General features: G+C 35.2%; 1 protein-coding gene across 1 annotated transcript in view; it reads left to right on the forward strand.

Moving 5' to 3' along the window:
- PHF3 (PHD finger protein 3) overlaps positions 1–14,271 on the forward strand; it is an 80,185-nt gene extending 65,914 nt beyond the window's left edge. Inside the window, exons 10-15 of the mRNA XM_044675974.1 lie at positions 36–165; positions 2,421–2,616; positions 3,215–3,362; positions 6,291–6,380; positions 10,987–11,182; positions 11,414–14,271. Coding sequence (XP_044531909.1) covers positions 36–165; positions 2,421–2,616; positions 3,215–3,362; positions 6,291–6,380; positions 10,987–11,182; positions 11,414–13,536 — 2,883 coding nt within the window. The 3' untranslated portion in view covers positions 13,537–14,271. The remainder of the gene's footprint in view (positions 1–35; positions 166–2,420; positions 2,617–3,214; positions 3,363–6,290; positions 6,381–10,986; positions 11,183–11,413) is intronic.
- Positions 14,272–18,456: the final 4,185 nt, after the last annotated feature.

Genomic DNA, 18,456 nt, shown 5'->3' on the forward strand with positions numbered 1-18,456 from the left:
TGTAATAAAGCTGGTTTTGTTGTCATTTTTCTTAGGAATCTACTACCACTAAGTCTGTGGAGAAAGTAGAAGATTTAGAAAAAGAAGAGGCTGATTCTTTGTCTAAAGATACCACAAGCCAACATAAAAATCATCTTTTTGATCTTAACTGCAAGATATGCATAGGTAACTTAAAAAATATAAAATACCTTCTGTGTATGCAGGTTATGATAATGAATCACCATTAATAGAATAATATTAGAATGTTTGCTGTACTGATATTGCATTGTTCTGTGCCATACAAATAATGTTAACAGCCAATATCTATATAGTGCCTTTCAATTTACAATGTACTTTATATTCATTTTCTTTTGAAACTTAAAACTTAATGTCTTCCTCTTCCTTGAAAACACAACTACCACAGTTTATGTAAAACCTTTCTCATGGCTAATTTCACTGCTTTGCATTAATTTATATTTACTTTCTTTCTATTTATTCCATGTATACTTAAGGGATGCACTTGTTTTTTCCACGATAGAATGAAAGATTTTTGCTAGCAGGAATTATTTCATTCTTTGTGTCCCTAGTGCCTAGCGTGGTGTCTGGCTTAATAGATACTTAATAAATGCTTGTGGATTAATACTAAGCAGCTTATCCTCATTTCAAAAATGAGGAAATGGAGCCTTATAGAAGTTGAATGACTTTTTCATAGTCAAATATATAGTAAGCGGCAGATTCCAAATTCAAATTCAAATATTTTACTATATATCCATTATTTTTCCATTTTGGGGGCTAATAGAAAATGCTCATGATTCATCCCTGGGCTTAAAATATGTAGTTTGTAACACCAGGATATATTTTTCTTTCTGCAGCTATTTATTCAAATGAGAATTGATGGTAGGACCTTGTTTTGGTGTCAAAAACTGAGAGAATTAGTAGTAGTAGGCAATATGAATAGCATCATGACTGAATAGAGGGTTAGGATGAGATACTTGGTTCCATTTCTTTATTATTCCCATGTTGTTTGGTACCTCAGACAAGTTGGAAATTGTGATTTGTCTGCTAGCCTTATCTATGATAAATTTTTTGTTTGTTATTTTGCGCTTTTTTAAGGAAATGCATAAAAATTATTACAGGTTGATATAACTCCATTAGAGAGTGTACACAATTACAAAGGAAACCATCATTTTGTTAGCGCTTCAGCAGTAAGTAGATTTTTGACCATAAGAAAGTGATAATTGAGAAGGGCTTGGCTAGAATTGTGCATGTTTAAAAAGATTCTTAAGCTACAATATTTATATCCATTATGGTTAATACAGTATTCTAAAGTGCTTTGTTTATAATCACATAGGAGGAATATAGTTTTGCTTTGGGAAGATGTTGGGAAAATTTTTTATTGCTGTTTTAGAATGTTTTTGGTATTTCAGGCAGGTAAATGGCAGTAGATAAGAAGACTTAAATACTAAAATGATCAAATGGTTCTTATTTTTAATTTTGACTTAACATTTAATAAATTATCAATGAAACATAAATTAATACAATTTTCATAACTTGTCAAATTTTGAGGGGGCATCTTTGAACAGGCAGTATGCTTTTAATGGATAAGGCACTGGATTTGGAGTCAGAGGGCATGAGTTGAATCCTAACTCAACTACCTACTACTTTTTTTTTTTTTTTTTTTTTAAACAAATCTCTAAAGCTCCGCGGCTCAGTTTCCTCATATGTAAAATAAAGGAATTGGATTAGGTGATCTTTAAGACCTCTCATAGCTCTGAACATTCCATTCATCTTAACCATGTTTCTCGAGAACTAAGTTGTAATTAGAATTAATATGTATTCAAGATAAATAATTTATTGTAGCTCTGTATGATCCTAAGAAGAAAATGGATTTATTTTAATGTGGCCTTAAAATTTCTTGTCAAGATCCTATTTTGTAATACAGTTCTATAGTTCCAGAGTGAGTGAATTCATTGTTTAATTTCTTCTAATTTTCTACATTTATAAAATATAATATGAAAATGTTTATTATTTTTAAGGTGTTTTATAATAAAGCCAATTCACTAAAGTACAATATAATAGAGGTCAGAGGATCTTTGATTTCTTTCTTAAATTTTCTCATTATAGCCTTCACTGAACAGCTGTAGTGAGGAACTCTGTAATTCATAGTCCATATTCAAGTATATTGAAGCTTTCAGCAGCAGTAAAGGGTGGAGGGACCTAACTCCTTAAAAAAGCCTGTCACAGCTATCTCACTGCCCACCCCATTGAGGAAGCTGATGTTAAACCTTTGTTATCTGTGTGGTTTTTTTTCCAGAATTATTAGGGTAAAATATATGGCAATTGAGGATTGCCACAAGGACTGGCTAAAACTAGACCCAAATGAGAATAAATTATAAAAGTTGTTTCTGAAATAAATTTTATTTCCTTTTATGGTTCTTTAGGTCGAATGGCACCACCCGCTGATGACCTTTCGCCCAAAAAAGTGAAGGTAGCTGTTGGTGTAGCTCGGAAACATTCAGATAATGAAGCAGAAAATATAGCTGATGCATTGTCTTCAACATCAAACATTTTATCTTCAGAATTCTTTGATGAAGAGAAGCAAGAATCTCCAAAGTCAACATTTTCTCCTGCTCCACGGTAAATTTCCCCCTTGGAATAGTAGATCATGAAATTTAACTGATTTTGAAGAAAAGAAAACTAAGATTGAGATTTTTTTCCTGCAAGTCACACTAATGACCAACAACAAAAAATCAACCTTAATTTAAAAAAAGAAAAGATTTCTTCTGTCAACTTACCTTTGGGATCTTTACAAATTTCTTAAGATCATTAAATTGAAACACACAAAAAAATTAAAAAAACACACAAAGTTGTTTCTTTCTGACTTCAACTAATTATGTATTTGATAGTTATAGACTCAAAGATTATAAATATGATTGGGAGAAAATACTCTTTGGTAAGGTAGTTGGGTATATGAGTGAACTGAGCCACAAATGTTAAAAATGACTAAATGTGATGGTCTAGAAATGATAAGTCACAAAAAAAAAAAGCTGCTTGCTGTATTCATATTATTCGTAATGGGCAAAAAGGAAAGTAACTGAAGTGTTATCAGTATGAATTAGTAAAATGAAAATTTATTGCTGTGTTCAAATGATAGTTTCAGATAAGCAAATAGAAACTGTTTAATATTATAATATCTAAATCCTGTTCTTTGATGTTTTGTTTTGTTTTTTCCTAGTCCTGAAATGCCTGGTGCTGTTGAAGTTGAATCTACATTCCTAGCTCGATTGAACTTCATTTGGAAAGGTTTTATCAATATGCCTTCTGTAGCAAAGTTTGTTATCAAAGCTTATCCTGTGTCTGGATCACCTGAATATTTAACAGAGGTATTCTAAATTTCTGGTTATATTATTATTCAGAGTCCATTTTTTTAAGCGAAGCAAAGTTGATTAAAAAAATTCATTATAGTACAAAACTGAAATTAGACTGTCCTAATATTACTTATAAATGAAGAATTACAGTATTTTAATAGTGAAATGTCATATATATAATTGTGAAGTACATTTTCCTATTTCCTCTGTGTGCCATCATGGTACCTGTGCTATAGGTTTGCCATCATGGTCCTGGACCAGTGATGGGCATACTATTCCCCGCAGGCCAGATCCAGGCTGTAGTTTTTCCATCACTGCCTTAAGCAATTCCCTAATCACTCTGCCCCCACATCTAGTTGTAGTGATTAGGGAATTGCTTAAGGCAGCGATAGGCAAACTATGGCCTGGATCTGGCCTGTGGGGAATAGTTTGCCCATCACTGCCTAGGGTATCAAGAATTTTTATTTTATCCTATAAACAATAGAGCCACCAGAGAAATTTAATTGATAGAATAACATGGTCAGACTTATATATTTATTTTAACAACATTATGGAATGATTAGAAAGAGGATACCCACAGATTGTGAAATGTTGGTGAGATTGAGTCAAGATAAATAAATTTATTAGTCATTTGGCCAGAGATGATAATCAAACCTGGGAAATAAGGTAGTCAAAACAGAAGCCAGATTTCAAGAGGTTGTGGGGAAGTGAAATGGATCAAGTATATGTAACTTTGATAAAGGTTTGGTAGTATAAAGGGAGGTGAAGATATAAAACAATAGTTGAAAAAGTTATTAGCAAGGCAAAGGAACACTTTTTTTTTTTTTAAGGCCATGGGAAGACTTTAGTTTAGATGTAGGAAGAAGACAATGCCTGTGTAGGGAAAAGGTGAGATAAAAGTTGAGAGCTTTGGCCTTGGGAAGTAGAAAGAATTCCCCAAATCTTAAAAGAATGGTACCACAAAAGTTTTTTTTTTAAACCCTTACATTGTGTTTTGAAGTCAATACTGTGTATTGGTTCCAAGGCAGAAGAGTGAGTGGTAAGGGTAGGCAATGGGGGGGGGGGGGTTGAGCACAAACGTTTTAAAGGCATTTAGATTTTGTTTTGGAAGATGTTGAAGTTTTGCTGTAAGGTGCTTTTCTGTAGCACAGAATTAGGAAAAAAAAAAAAAAGAATCTGCATCATATCTCTCAACTTAAAAATTCTTGCTCCTAGGGGGCAGCTGGGTGACTCAGTGGATTGAGAGCTAGGCCTAGAGACAGGAGGTCCTAGGTTCAAATCTGGCCTCAGACACTTCCCACCTGGGTGCCCCTGGGCAAGTCACTTGACCCCCATTGCCTACCCTTACCACTCTTCTGCCTTGGAACCAATACACAGCATTGACTCCAAGACGGAAGGTAAGGGTTCTAAAAACAAACCAACCAAAAAAAAAATTCTTACTTCCAATTTAAATAAAAATTATGTGCCAAAAAGCCACAATTTTCTTTGTTCCTCAAATGCTATTGGTATTAGATGTATTTTTATATATCTGTAGAGTTCAGGGCTGCCTTTCACAGATTTATAGGATAATGAGCAGGAGCAAAGTGGGACATGAAAAGAATTCTAGTTAAAAAGATATACATAAAAATTTTAAGGTGTATTTAAAATTGTGGAAGGACTTAAAATCAAGATTTGGTAGAATTGACCAAAATGAGAGAAGAGTTGGAAGCTCTCCTTTTCAAATAATAAAAAGGGAGTAAGCATACATGAGAGAGAAAGTGACTACATTCAATAGGTTCACAGAATGAACGTGTGGTGCCATTTAAAAGATGCCAAATTGAAAGTGGGGTTTGTCAGATTTCATTTTCATCTTTATTTTGAAGTTTTATGAGATTGCATTATTACTTAATTCCTCAAATCTACAGTTTGCCCATATTTTTAAAAAATTCAGTTAATCAGCATAGTTATGCATAAATCTAGACCAGTGGTTCCCAAACTTTTTTGGGCTACCGCCCCCTTTCCAAAAAAAAATATTACTTAGCGCCCCCTGTCACATACTGTCACCATCCCCTTACAGTTATTCACCACCCCCAAATGCACCTGTGGCCATCACTGCTCACCGGATCACTGCAGCACCCACCAGGGGGAGGTGGCACCCACTTTGGGAATCACTGATCTAGAGTATACTTGAGTTTGTGCTTGCTGGTGTGGGCTATGTTTACTCTACTCAGCAAGGAGAGACCTTGGAGTTGAGGGTAATGCAGTCTAAGGGTATTCACACAATATACAATGTGAACAAAACACAGTTGCTATGGCAGTTAGCTTAATATTTATTATTGCCTTCATTTCCATAGTTTCTTCTTGTTAGCTTAATACATGAAGGAGAAGGAGGTAACCACTATATCTATCTATCTATCTATATCTATATATATATAGGTATATATACATATATATATATATATATATATATATATATATATATATATATTTACTTACATATAATAGGCTATGGGAAGACTTGAGCTTAGATCAAGGAAATGATTAGGAAGGAATGTTACACAGTGTGAAGAATGTATGACTTTAGACTTTCTATGAGTGAAGGGAAATAAAGATTAAGATATTAAATGTATAAATAAGGTTAAATGTACTAATATTTTTATAAAGATTCTATGCATTAATCCCAGGGGAAAAAATGTGGGATTCCTTTGATTTTGAATAGATTTACTTCTTTTTTTCTGTTCCTTGAGATATTATTTCCATGAAGTTGCTTTATGTTACTCCACTTTCAACCTAAGTATATACTTCATAGGTATTACTTAGTCTTCAGAAAAACTAATTCATTAACTAGATTTATCAGTACACTAACCACAAAAATTAATATATAATTTATTGTACATGTAACCACTTATTAGCCTCATTGGAAGAAGATTTGCTCATTACTATTATCTGGTTCCTTTCCAACAGGATCTACCAGATAGTATTCAAGTAGGTGGCAGGATATCACCTCAGACTGTATGGGATTATGTTGAGAAAATAAAAGCCTCAGGAACTAAGGTAAGGTACATTTTAAAATTGTAAACTATGGAAATAAACTTTGAAATTGTACCTCACACATATGTGATTATGTATTTAAGTTCCCTATGGGAGAGACACTAACAAAAAAATAAACTATACATTTGTGCAGCAGAAAGATGGATACTAGCAATTGCATCTTTTTTAGGGCCAAACTATTCTATTCTGATGAACAGCTGAGTGAAGAATGCCAGTGTTAAGATACCATCAAACTTAGTATATTTCAGGACTTAAATTGGGGTGCGGAACCAGGCTAGCTTTCATCTTAAACTTGTACTATTCTTGTGACTGTACAGTATAGAATAAGAATAGTAAGCAACCAGTCCTTCCTACCATTGTATCTTATATGTGCTCAATATAATATTCTGTTTCTCTCTAAGTAATAAAATCATAAGTTTATGATCTTTTTTTATTTGTTAAAATGTTTTTCCTGGCTTGTGTGAGTTGACACAGCAAGCTTACAGAAACAGAATTAGAAGGGACCTTATAGTGACCATCTAGTCTAACCCATATCTCAAGCTATACTTAGTGGTAACCCCGTGCTTTTTCTGCTACATGATCTATTTCAGGAAAATGGACTGGTCACATAGTGAGACTGAGGGATAACTTGATGAATAGGTCATGTATTCCATTGGTACTCTGATTTCAATGTCAAGAGAATTCAAGGAAGCCTCTCAGCATGTGAACTTACAGTAGAATACGAGTGAGAGTCTCAGATGCAGGTGGGAATGGATGGATTACACTCTGCATTGTTAGAGGAGATAAACCCTACCTATGAGGTCACAGATCCATTGGAGTAAAATCTGCTACTCTGCTCTAAAACAAACAAAACCATTGCCAATATATTCTCTCCCTCTCTTCTCTCTCTCTTCTTCCCTCCCTCCCTCCTTTTCCATCTTAGAATCTGACTTGGTTAAAAGGAAGAAAAGCGATAAGGGCTAGGCAAAGGAATTAAGTGATTTGGCTGGGGCTCTTAAGTGATTTTGCCAGGGCCTAGCCCATGTCCAGGAAGTGTCCGAGGTCAGATTTGAACCAGATGCTCATTTCTAGGTCTGTTTCTCAATCCACTGAGCCACTTAGCTACTTCCTATATTTTCAAAATGTTAACTGTATAAAGAATATCTAACATTGTTCAATATACAGATAAAGGTATTTGATAAATGGCATATAGATATATGGCACATAGAATTCTTATTAAAGAATGACATCAGCTAGACTGCTAATTAGGGACTTGTAAACAAATAAGCCATACATAGTTTCTGGTTCAAAAGAATTGTGTCTATCAGCAAAGCACAGGAGGCTTTCTGGAAAATCAAAGAAATAGTAAGATGATGATTAATGATTAAATTAATGATTGAAGAGTAATGATATTGTAAAAGTTATTTTGCTTTTTCTACGTTATAAAACATGAAACCATTAACAAAATAGATTTATAAGATCGTGTTGTCTTTAAACATTAACTTAGCTGTTTGTATTCTAATGATGGCATGTATCCAATGAGTTTACATACTACTGGGATAGTAAAATAACATAAATCTTGACATTTTTATTGTAAATGAGAGAAAACAGAAGGAAATAAAGAGTTCTGAGACTAGCTTTGTTGTTTTATCAAAAGACATTTCATTAGACACTTGGTTGGTTACCTTAGAATGAAAAACATTTGCAAAGGCTGCTATGAAGTTATTGTTGCTCATATGCTAACATATTGTACTGAGATATATGACAGAGTTAGGAAGCAAAAAAATTCTGTGAAGAACTGGTTAATACCTTCTAGATTTAGTCAAAATATTTTTTTAATATTCTGTGAATAATGAATAGGAAAGAATATATTTTGGGAAACATGGTTCTAGGAAAAATGAAAGGAATGACAACTGTACAGATACCTTACAGCTATCTATAATTTCAAGACAAGAATAAGAAAAGCTTAGACATTTTGAGCCTCAAATAGCATGTTACTGTCTTCTCTCTGTTACACACAAATATACACACATACATATATAGACATACTTCCACATATACATAAAGAAAGAGAATCAAAACCAAATTAAAAGAAAGAACAACTGTGAGAAGGTATGAAGCTCAGTTGACTTGTTTAAAAGAACTGTTAACATTAAAAAGTTGGAAGTGAACTGTCAGTTTTCACAATGAGGGGACTAAAAGCAGCTAAAAACCACCTCAACCAGCAAACATACTGTCTCCTTGCCAGGTGAAAGGATAAGGCAGCCAATACACCTCAAATTTAAAATATTTATTTGCTTGTAGAGTCTTAACAGAAAGGGGCAATGGAAAATTATGAGCAAAATGCTTCATAAAACAGTGATTAAGCTGTAAAAGGAAAAACAGATTTATTGAATCTGGCAAGATACTCATTGAAAACAAATTATTCTTAGGGTATTTGCAGACAAATCTAGGAGAAATCTATCACGACACCATTGGTAAATTCTTCATTTCGTTAAGTGATAAACACCTTACATTCTTAATATCACACTCCACCAGGTGCTACATTAGGAAAGATAAATAGAACTAAAGAAAACAAGGCAAGAGGATATTAAGAAAAACCATTGAATTTAATAAATCAAAATGGTTCCTTAAAGACTCTTATTCTTCCAGGTTATTTATTTCCCATGAATATGTCAAAAAATCATCTGTGGTTCCTTGAAAAACAAGTCAGCAATAACTTTGACTCTTAGATTGCAAGGACATAAAAATGGGAATTGTATGTTTCCCAAATGTGTGTTCACCAATGTCATGGAGAATTTTCAGCATAGAATCCAAAATCAGAGAGATCTTAGGGGATCTCTGAATTGGAAGGGTAAAAATACACCTTTATTTTTATTAACCTCAGTGAAATTTAGTATCCCTCAATTATGATGTAAAAAAAAACCCCAATTCTATTCTGTGGAGGTCACAGAGACTAGACTGTCAGAGAGGTCCCTGAAATACAAAAAAAGTTTAAGAACTCTTGCTATAAATAGAAGAGCATTTACTTATAGATATTGAGGTCTTCCAGACATTCCTGATAGTATGTGATATGCTTATCACAAAATGTCAGAGCCTGTTAATTGAGATTCATAATTATTCAAAGGAGTGTAGTCTCCCTGTATACCCAGGAAAATCCACATGGATGAAGAATAACTACTATCTAGATTATGATATTTAGTTGAATGAAGGAACTGTGCATCTGTAAAGATGGGCAAATACTGCAAATGGGTAATGAGCTGGGCCCAGAGTTTGACTAGGAGAAATAGAGCGAGTATGGATTCTTTTTATTTTTTACATACTATCAAAACATCTTCAAGCAACACTTGTATTTTTGAGCTTTCATAGTCTTCCAAAAATGGCTACAATGCCTAAAATACCATTGTTTCTGAAGACATAAAATTGTGGGCTTAAGGTACAAGCAAGCATAAGTTAGTTTCAAAATATTGATGAGAAGCAGAGCTGGGTTCTAGTTTTGGGCTCTGTCCCTAGCTAGATAGGAATGCCATTATCTCTAGCTGGGTTTGCCATATATATAAGATGGTCGACCTAGATGATGGATATGGTCTCTTCCAATGTATAATTCTTTGGTTAAATAGAGGAAATCTGTCTGTGACTTGAGACCAGGCAATGAAGTCTAATGTTTAGTACTTCTGTGCCCTTCAGCACCTCACTTGCTCTCTCTGGCCCTCAATTCCTCATCTGTAAAGTGAGTGTTGTATTGGAACAGAGGACTCAATGTCCCTTTTATTTCTTTGATTCTGGAACTGGATGATGATCTCTAAAAAGTACCTTCTATCACTGAATCGGTGATTTATGGTGATGACTTTGAGTCTCTGGTGGGTTGAAGGGAGATTTAGTAGGTATTTGGGGACTGGTAAGGCAGCTCCCTCTACCTACATAGAAGCTCACATGTGGCAAAGGTAGGACTCACATCATAGATTCAGAGCTGGAAAGGCCTCAACAAGCTATCAAAACTAACTCACCTTTTACAGATGAGGAAACTGAGACCCAGAGAGATGAAGTGACTTTGCCCAATGTTTTTCTGATTCTGAAGCCAGAATTCCCTCCACTATCCCATGTAAAAAGTTAGGAAAGTATTAAATATAGCAGTCTCTGTCCAAGATAGTTAAAATGTTTTAAAGCTTTTTAAGTGTATGAGGTACATAACTTTGAATTACCTAGAAAATTTACTTTTGTTTAACATCTAATTCTTTGACCATGCTTGATAAATTGGGTATTAATATAATTATTTTTTTTAGAATCAACTTTGTGGCATTGGTTCCAAGGCAGAAGAGTGTGAAGGGCTAGGCAATGGGGATTAAGTGACTTGCCCAGAATCAACACAGCTAGGAAGTGTCTACAGCCAGTTTTGAATTTGGACCTCCTGTCTCTAGGCCTGGTTCTTAATCCACTGAGCCACCTAATTGCCCCCATTAAATATAATTCTTAAACATTACATCTCCACAGGAATAATGAAAGGAAGAATATGTTTTAATTAAAATGTATGTGTTTAAAGGGTAAATCAGATGTACAAAATTTTTATGAAATGGAATTGTTTTAAGAACAGTTTTTATTTAGACTAAACATTTTGTTATTTTTTTACCAGGAAATTTGTGTGGTCCGTTTTACACCAGTGACAGAAGAAGATCAAATTTCATATACTTTACTGTTTGCATATTTCAGTAGCAGAAAGCGCTATGGTGTAGCTGCTAATAACATGAAGCAGGTTAAAGATATGTACCTTATTCCTTTGGGTGCCTCTGATAAAATTCCACACCCTCTTGTGCCTTTTGATGGACCTGGTAGGTATACAGATTGAAAATTAGTTATGATTAAAATTAAGTTATCCTTTGGCCAGTCTCCTCTTTTTTGTATTACTTTTTCCTTCTGTAAAACTGTACCTAAAGCCAACTTAGACACCTTTCGTAAAAGATTAAATTGCAAAGACAAAAAAGGTAAATATGTTTATTTTTTTATCTGAAACGAAATAGTTATAAAATGTTTACATTAATTTGTGTTTTCATTTTTTACAGGGCTTGAACTCCATAGACCTAATCTGTTGTTGGGCTTGATTATCCGTCAGAAAATGAAGAGGCAATTTACTGCTAGTAGTAGCACTAGTCACGTAGATGAGACTCCAGAAAATATCCCGATGACCTTGCCCCCTGATAAAAAACTTAAAATAGAGGTTTCTAATGAGGAAGAGCCAGAAGAAGAAAATGATTTTTTTAATTCTTTTACAACTGTATTGCATAAACAGAGAAACAAGCCTCAGCAAGCTTCTCAGGAAGATATTCCAACTGTAATGGAACCTATAGTAGAATTACTCAAACAAGAGCCTCCCAAACCACTAAGGTTTCTTCCCGGTGTGTTGATTGGCTGGGAAAATCAACCTTCCACTCTTGACTTAGCAAATAAACCACTGCCGGTAGATGACATACTTCAAAGCCTCTTAGGTACCACTGGTCAGGTACATGAACAGACTAAGCTAGTGGTGGAACAGAGTGCTACTGAAGAAATACCTTTAATAAATGAACAGATGAGCTTAAAAGAAGAAAAAATAGATGGTTTGGACATGGCTGTTAGTGAAGCAGATGATATGAAGATAAAAGTGAATGACCAACCCAAATCTGCAGAAAATTCAGAAGTGGTAGAAGATCTACCAGTGGTGGGACCTTCCTTGCAGTTACCAGGAACGTTGCCAGGTCTTACTCTGAAAGGAAAACCACCAGATGTTTCTACCGAAGCATTTTTAACAAATTTGTCTATTCAGTCACAAAATGAAGAAACTGAAGAGGGTAAAGAGCGTGTATCAAAACGACTAGATCAAGAAAATATTTCACAAGAAAACAAGACTTTAAATACTAGTTCTCCTACCACATCTAATGGAGGGAAAGGAAATGGAGATAACATTGGCACAAGTCCTGAAAACATGACTGCCAATACGTCAAGGTCCCCACAGTTCATTAATCTTAAGAGGGATCCACGGCAGGCAGCAGGACGAAATCAGATGAATTTGGACAGCAAAGAGGGGGATAATGGCCGAAATGAAGAAAAGAAAAATATACCAAGCCAGTCCCAGGATAAAGAACACACTGGAATGCTATTAACCCAGATCCCAGAACTAGAGGATAAACAGACTTCTGTAGAAAAAGACCCACATTTTCAGCAAAATGATTCCAAGTGTGAAGATCAACAAATAGCAACTTCAATAGAAAATGCACACACCTCTCAGGTAGAGGAGACAAAACATTTACAGGATGAGTCCTCGATGCAAAATATTGAAACTGTACACACATTTCGAAGGGGACTAGCAGCAACGACATCATCTCATTTTGAAGCAGGAAACACATCTCAACCTGAATTTAATTCTAAAACCACCAACTTCACTTCAAAAAGCACGAGTCCTGGATCAGGTGGAAACTTTTCACCTGTTAGGCTACAGCAGCACAACTTCCAGCATCCTAAATCTAGTTCCCCTGGCTTTCCATTTCCGGGGCCCCCTGCCTTCCCCCCACAAAGCATGTTTGGATATCCACCACATTTACCACCTCCATTACTTCCTCCTCCAGGTTTTGGTTTTGCTCAGAATCCTATGATGCCTTGGCCCCCTGTTGTTCATTTACCAGGTCAACCTCAGCATTTCATGGGCCCTCATGCACAAGCATCAAGATTTTCAGGTCCACAAAACTTTTACCCTGCTAAAGATAGTCGGAGGCCAGAGAGACGTCATAGTGACCCCTGGGGCAGACAAGATCAACAGCAGTTGGATAGATCGTTTAGCAGGGGAAAAGGTGACCGGCAGAGATTTTACAGTGACTCACACCACCTAAAGAGAGAGAGACATGAAAAAGAATGGGAGCAGGAATCTGAAAGGCACAGACGTAGAGACAGAAATCAAGAAAAAGAAAGAGACAGGAAAAGTAGGGAAGAAGGGCACAAAGACCAAGAAAGACCACGTTTATCACACAGTGATCGAGGATCAGATGGAAAATCAAATAGAGATAATAGGAATGTAGAAAAGAAACCAGATAAACCTAAAAATGAAGACCATGAAAAGGACAAAGAACGGGAGAAAAGTAGGCATAGTGAAAAGGACAGGGACAGACACCACAAAGATAGGGACCACACTGACAGAGCTAAAAACAAAAGGTAGAAAATGCAGGCTGTTTCAAAATTGCATTTAAATAACTGTTATATGTTTCATCCTAAAATTTTGTAAGAATGCCTGCTAGGATTGTGCCATCTTTTTAAAATTCAGTGTTGCTGTTTTGCTGAAATGTCCGTGTTCCGGTACAAAGCTCTACGTACCAACGCTTGTCATCCTTTACATCATCCCAACTATTCCTAGATGTAGGAGTTTAATATTTTTCAAAAGTTTTACATTGCTGTATATTCAAAGATTTCTTTTATTAATATGCAATAAAGGCTTAGAAATTTTAGTTTTCTTCCTTAATTGGTAAATTTGGTTAAATATGGAATATACTGCCTCATTATAAATGTCCTTCAAGATGATTAATTCTTTAGGGCAAAGTTCACTGTAAGTTTGTTTTAAAATTGCACTGTTTTTAAAGGAAGATTGTAGAAGAGTTTAAAAATCCAAATAGAATTTTATTAATCAGATACTAATAATTTAGCTTGAGCATTTTTTGACAAGCCTTTGGAAGCCCAAGCAGTACATTTATTGCTTTAAACTGCACTTGTTTAATAAGACATTTTTAATGCCATAAACTACAGCTTTGTAGTAGACCATTATTTTCCCTTTTGGCTCTTCAGAAACTTGAATACTTAAGCTTGTACATGATCTTGTGTTTTGCTATCCTTTTTACTGTAAAATGTAAATATTTTAAGGGATATTTTGATTCTTAATCTGATAAAATTTTCTCACCTATCTTGTGTGTTTGATTTCAAAACAGTAAAAGGATGCTTTTCTAGGTTTTAATTACATTTAAAACATACTTATAACAGATAACATAGAGCTGATCAGCCATTACCTGTTGATTGAGGAGGAGGAGGAAAATCAGGAGTAGTTTTTTTCCCTTCTTTCATACCCAGCTGACATTTTAAAAAGCAGCATTTCTCTGAATGAATATCAGAGTTGTATATTACCAGAGTGTACAGATAAACTCCACTTTTACATAATACTTGTATTCCTGAAAAGTTGTGTGTAAATCAGATTTGTGTAAATTAAATAATTTTGAATCACAACAGTAGCTTTCTCTTTAAAGGAATCATTGTGACTCCTTTCAGTGAATAATTGCCCCCAATTCATCTTTATTATAAATCTGAATTTTAATATGTAATGGCTTAATGAGGTGCACAGAAATACTGTATTAACTGTGACACACTATTCAACATTGTTGATCTAAATGGAGACTTTAAAAGATGGTGGGAGTTCTAGAGTTTCTTCATGATACAAAGTAATGCAGAATTTCAAGCCAAGAGAACTCATTTTTCATGAGAATAATATAAATTAAAAACAGCTTTACATAGAGGAGCATAGATCTGGAGCTGGAAGAGACATCTTCATTTTTACAGTTGAGGAAATAAGAAGATAAAGCTTACCCATCAGTGTTACTGTTCAATTTCACTAGTAATGATTGCCCGGTGAAAGCAGAAGCTTTTAAAATTTCATTGTTTCCTCTTTTTTGGTGGGTGGTGGTTGCTTGCCTATTCCACATGAACCTCTACAACACTGTTTACTCTTACTCTTACGTGAAATATCAGAAAATTACCTGAAATAAAATAGTTCTCATTCACTTGTCAAACCTGGTTTAACTTAACTTTACCTTTTTTCTTTGAAAAATAGTTTAAAAATTAATCTTCAAAAAGTCATTTAAACTGCATATTTTTTAAAGTGAATATTTTAACCAAGAGGATTAGTTTGTCACTATCCTTTATCATTATGAAAAAAACTGGTTCCCAGTTAAGAGCAAGTAGTTCTGTTTAAAAACAAACAAACAAAAAGCTTTAGCAACATTACCATTTCAAATGGAGTCTTTTTAAAAGTCATGAAAAATTTGACTGACTTAACCTGGTTCTGACTGTGCAGGCAATAGATACATTATTTGCAGACAAGATTTCTTGTTTACTTGGCCTTTACAGTACAGATACAGGTAAATAAAAGCAAATGAGGTAATAGAGGATAGCCAGATTGCTAACCATTTCTTAAATGGGGAAGGGGGCTTTGAATTTTAAGGAGTGAAAGTGGCAGCTTCTTGACAGGTCCCCAAACTATTCTTCAGTTCCCTTCTTCCCCTATTTTTTTAATGCACTGGGTAAGATCCTATCCAGGAAAAGCCTTGGGCAAAGCAATTGAGTAGGAAAGATCATCACTGCAACTTCTTATCCTACCTTTTTAAATGAAAGAACACAGGTTATTTTTTTAAAGCTCCATCTATTACTTTGTTTTCAGTATTTTACATCCACAGAAGCAGGAGACATAAGTAGTATGGCTTTCTTTAAATCTACCTCCTGAAATGCGAGGAATAAGTTTAGAAGTAAACTCTTTACTCTTAGAGCTGTTACTTGCTATGAAACCTGTTATCAGCGATTCCATCAACTTCTTCTAATTTTGAACCTTCCTTTCTTCTTTACTTCTGCTGCTTTCAACTCCAACTCCGTCAGGGATCCTCTAAGGACTGACTCCCCCCCATTGGTGCTCCATATGACTCCTTTCCCACAGCCAAAATTATCCCAATAAGCACAGTCTTGGCATCACTATGTTCACCAAAGTGCTAGAATATTATTGGTAGGTAAGCTCTGCCCAATTTATTTTTCTTACAAATTTAAAAATGTTTTTAAATGTAGATTAAAAAGAACAACGAAAGAAGAAAGTACAAAGTACCAGAGGGAAAAAATGATATTAGTTTCACTTAATGTTTTACACTGTTTATTTGGGCATGAGTACTTAAGGCAGTCATTTATTCTAGGACTTGGTCAATAAGAGTATTGCTAGAAAATATAAGTTCACTAGGAGAGTTTACCCTTTAAAGAAAGGAATCCTACTGTGAGTTTTTTTTTTTAATGAATACTTGACCTCCGATTTTTGTAATTTTCTTATGCTGCTAATTGAATTCTTATGCTTTATATGTTGAAGTGTAAGTATTTAAGTTAAATAATAGAATATCTTACATTTAAGAGCACTGAACTTGGAGGTAGAAAATTTAACTTTTGGGTCCCAACTTCACTACTTAATAGTATGTACTCTTTATTGGACAAGTCACAGTATCTACTGCATTGTGTATTTCTTGTCCCCCAGCCCTTACTAAGAGGAAGGAAGCGTGCTTTATCTTCTTTTGTCTTTGTATTTTTTCATACTTCTCATCTACAAAATGAAATGATTGTATCAGATGATTTCTAAGCTCCCTTCCAAGTATATATTTGAAAGGCATTTTACAAATAATTTAAGATTTGAAGAACACTTTACAAATACCTCACTTTTGTCCTCACAACAACCCTGTGAGGTAGGTGCTAATGTGGAAACTAAGGCAAACAAGTGACTTTTTAGAATCATTACTGTCTGAGTGAATTTGAACTCAGGTCTTCATGACTCTAGGTCCAGTGTTTTCACCCACTTTTCTCCCAACCCTGTGAGATAGGGAATCAAATATGTCATTCTCACTTGTTTGAGAAAGAGGAAACTCGGAGGATTCAAGTTACTTACAATGATAGAACTGCAATGTGACCTATTTTTTCCTTCTCTGAGACTCAGATCTTCCTTTCTCCAGGGAACTATTTCCTTCCCTTTTGGCCCCTTGTCATTTCTCGTTATAATGAATAATTGACAATTCACTGGATGCAACTTTTTCTTATTGGCACTTGACAAATGTTTCATGAGTGAAGAAACAACACCTTTCCAGAAGATGACAACAAAGCACTGTTAAGATAACTGAGTAAAGCAAATTTGGTATTTTTCTGTAGGAGTAGTGGTCATGGTCACTGATTTTCCTTCTCTAGCCATGAATTCTCCCCAGCCTCCCTCATAGCCAGTAATCCATGCTGGTGAGATGGATCGGGTATGTATTCATAGGCTATGAAACATCAATGGTCAATTGATGACCAAACATTATTTATGGATCTACTGGGCATCAACACTTGGGCAGAACAAAAGAATATTACAGGGTAGTAGATTTAGGGGTTTTAGAGGCTCCTAAGAATACAATTTACAAATAAAACAGGTTTATGCAAGTAAATTGATTTGTCCAAGATCATTGATCATCAGTGGTGAAATTTATACCCAGGCCCTCCAGAGCCCTTGTGCTTTTCACTGCACCTTGGGCACTGCAGAGACAAATGAACCCTGTAAGTCCATATGCTTAGAGATAAAGGGGGGACGCAGAGACCATTTAACTGACCCTCTCATTTTATAGGCTTGTAAAGTGACAGGAGAAGTAACTTGCACAAGGTAAGAAGTGGCAGAAGCTGGATTTGAACTCGGGTCTTCTGACATTGGAATACTGTGGTAGCTAACAGCAGAACTGAAGAGCACTAGGGATTGAGAATGTGGCAGGCCCAGGTACTAGGCATGATTGCTGGGCCAGTCCAGTCTTTAGTGTCATCCTACTTCCCTTTTGCTTCCCTAACTGCGCAGTTTCTTGCCTATTCCATATGCAAAGCCTTTGGGCTCTCCAAAGCTCCAAAATATCAACACAAAAGTTCATCTACCTTTCCCACAAAACAAAACTACCCACACTGCAGGGTAGTGCTGGGGAGGGAGGGTCGGACTAATAGACCTTGTGTTGAATCCCACCTTTGTCATCTAACTACTTGTGTAGGCTTGGGCAGATCACCTCACCTGTCTGAGTCTGTTTTCTTATTTTTAGGAAGACTAGACTTGAAGGTCACTAAGATCCCTTCTGGTTCTAAAGTCTATGAGGATTTCCCTTTTATAATGATTATGATTTAAAAGGGCTTTCAAAAGCCAGTTTTGAAAGTAGTGCAATGGGATGAGGGAAGAGATATTTCTGAGCAGATGGTTCACTTTTCAATAATTGTACACTCTACCTTGTGTATGTCCTAGACCCTTTTTCAGAATAAGTTTTTCTTAATTGATAATTTAAGAAAATGCTGTTTC

This window comes from Gracilinanus agilis, chromosome 4 (genome assembly GCF_016433145.1).
Source record: "Gracilinanus agilis isolate LMUSP501 chromosome 4, AgileGrace, whole genome shotgun sequence".
NCBI lineage: Eukaryota > Metazoa > Chordata > Mammalia > Didelphimorphia > Didelphidae > Gracilinanus > Gracilinanus agilis.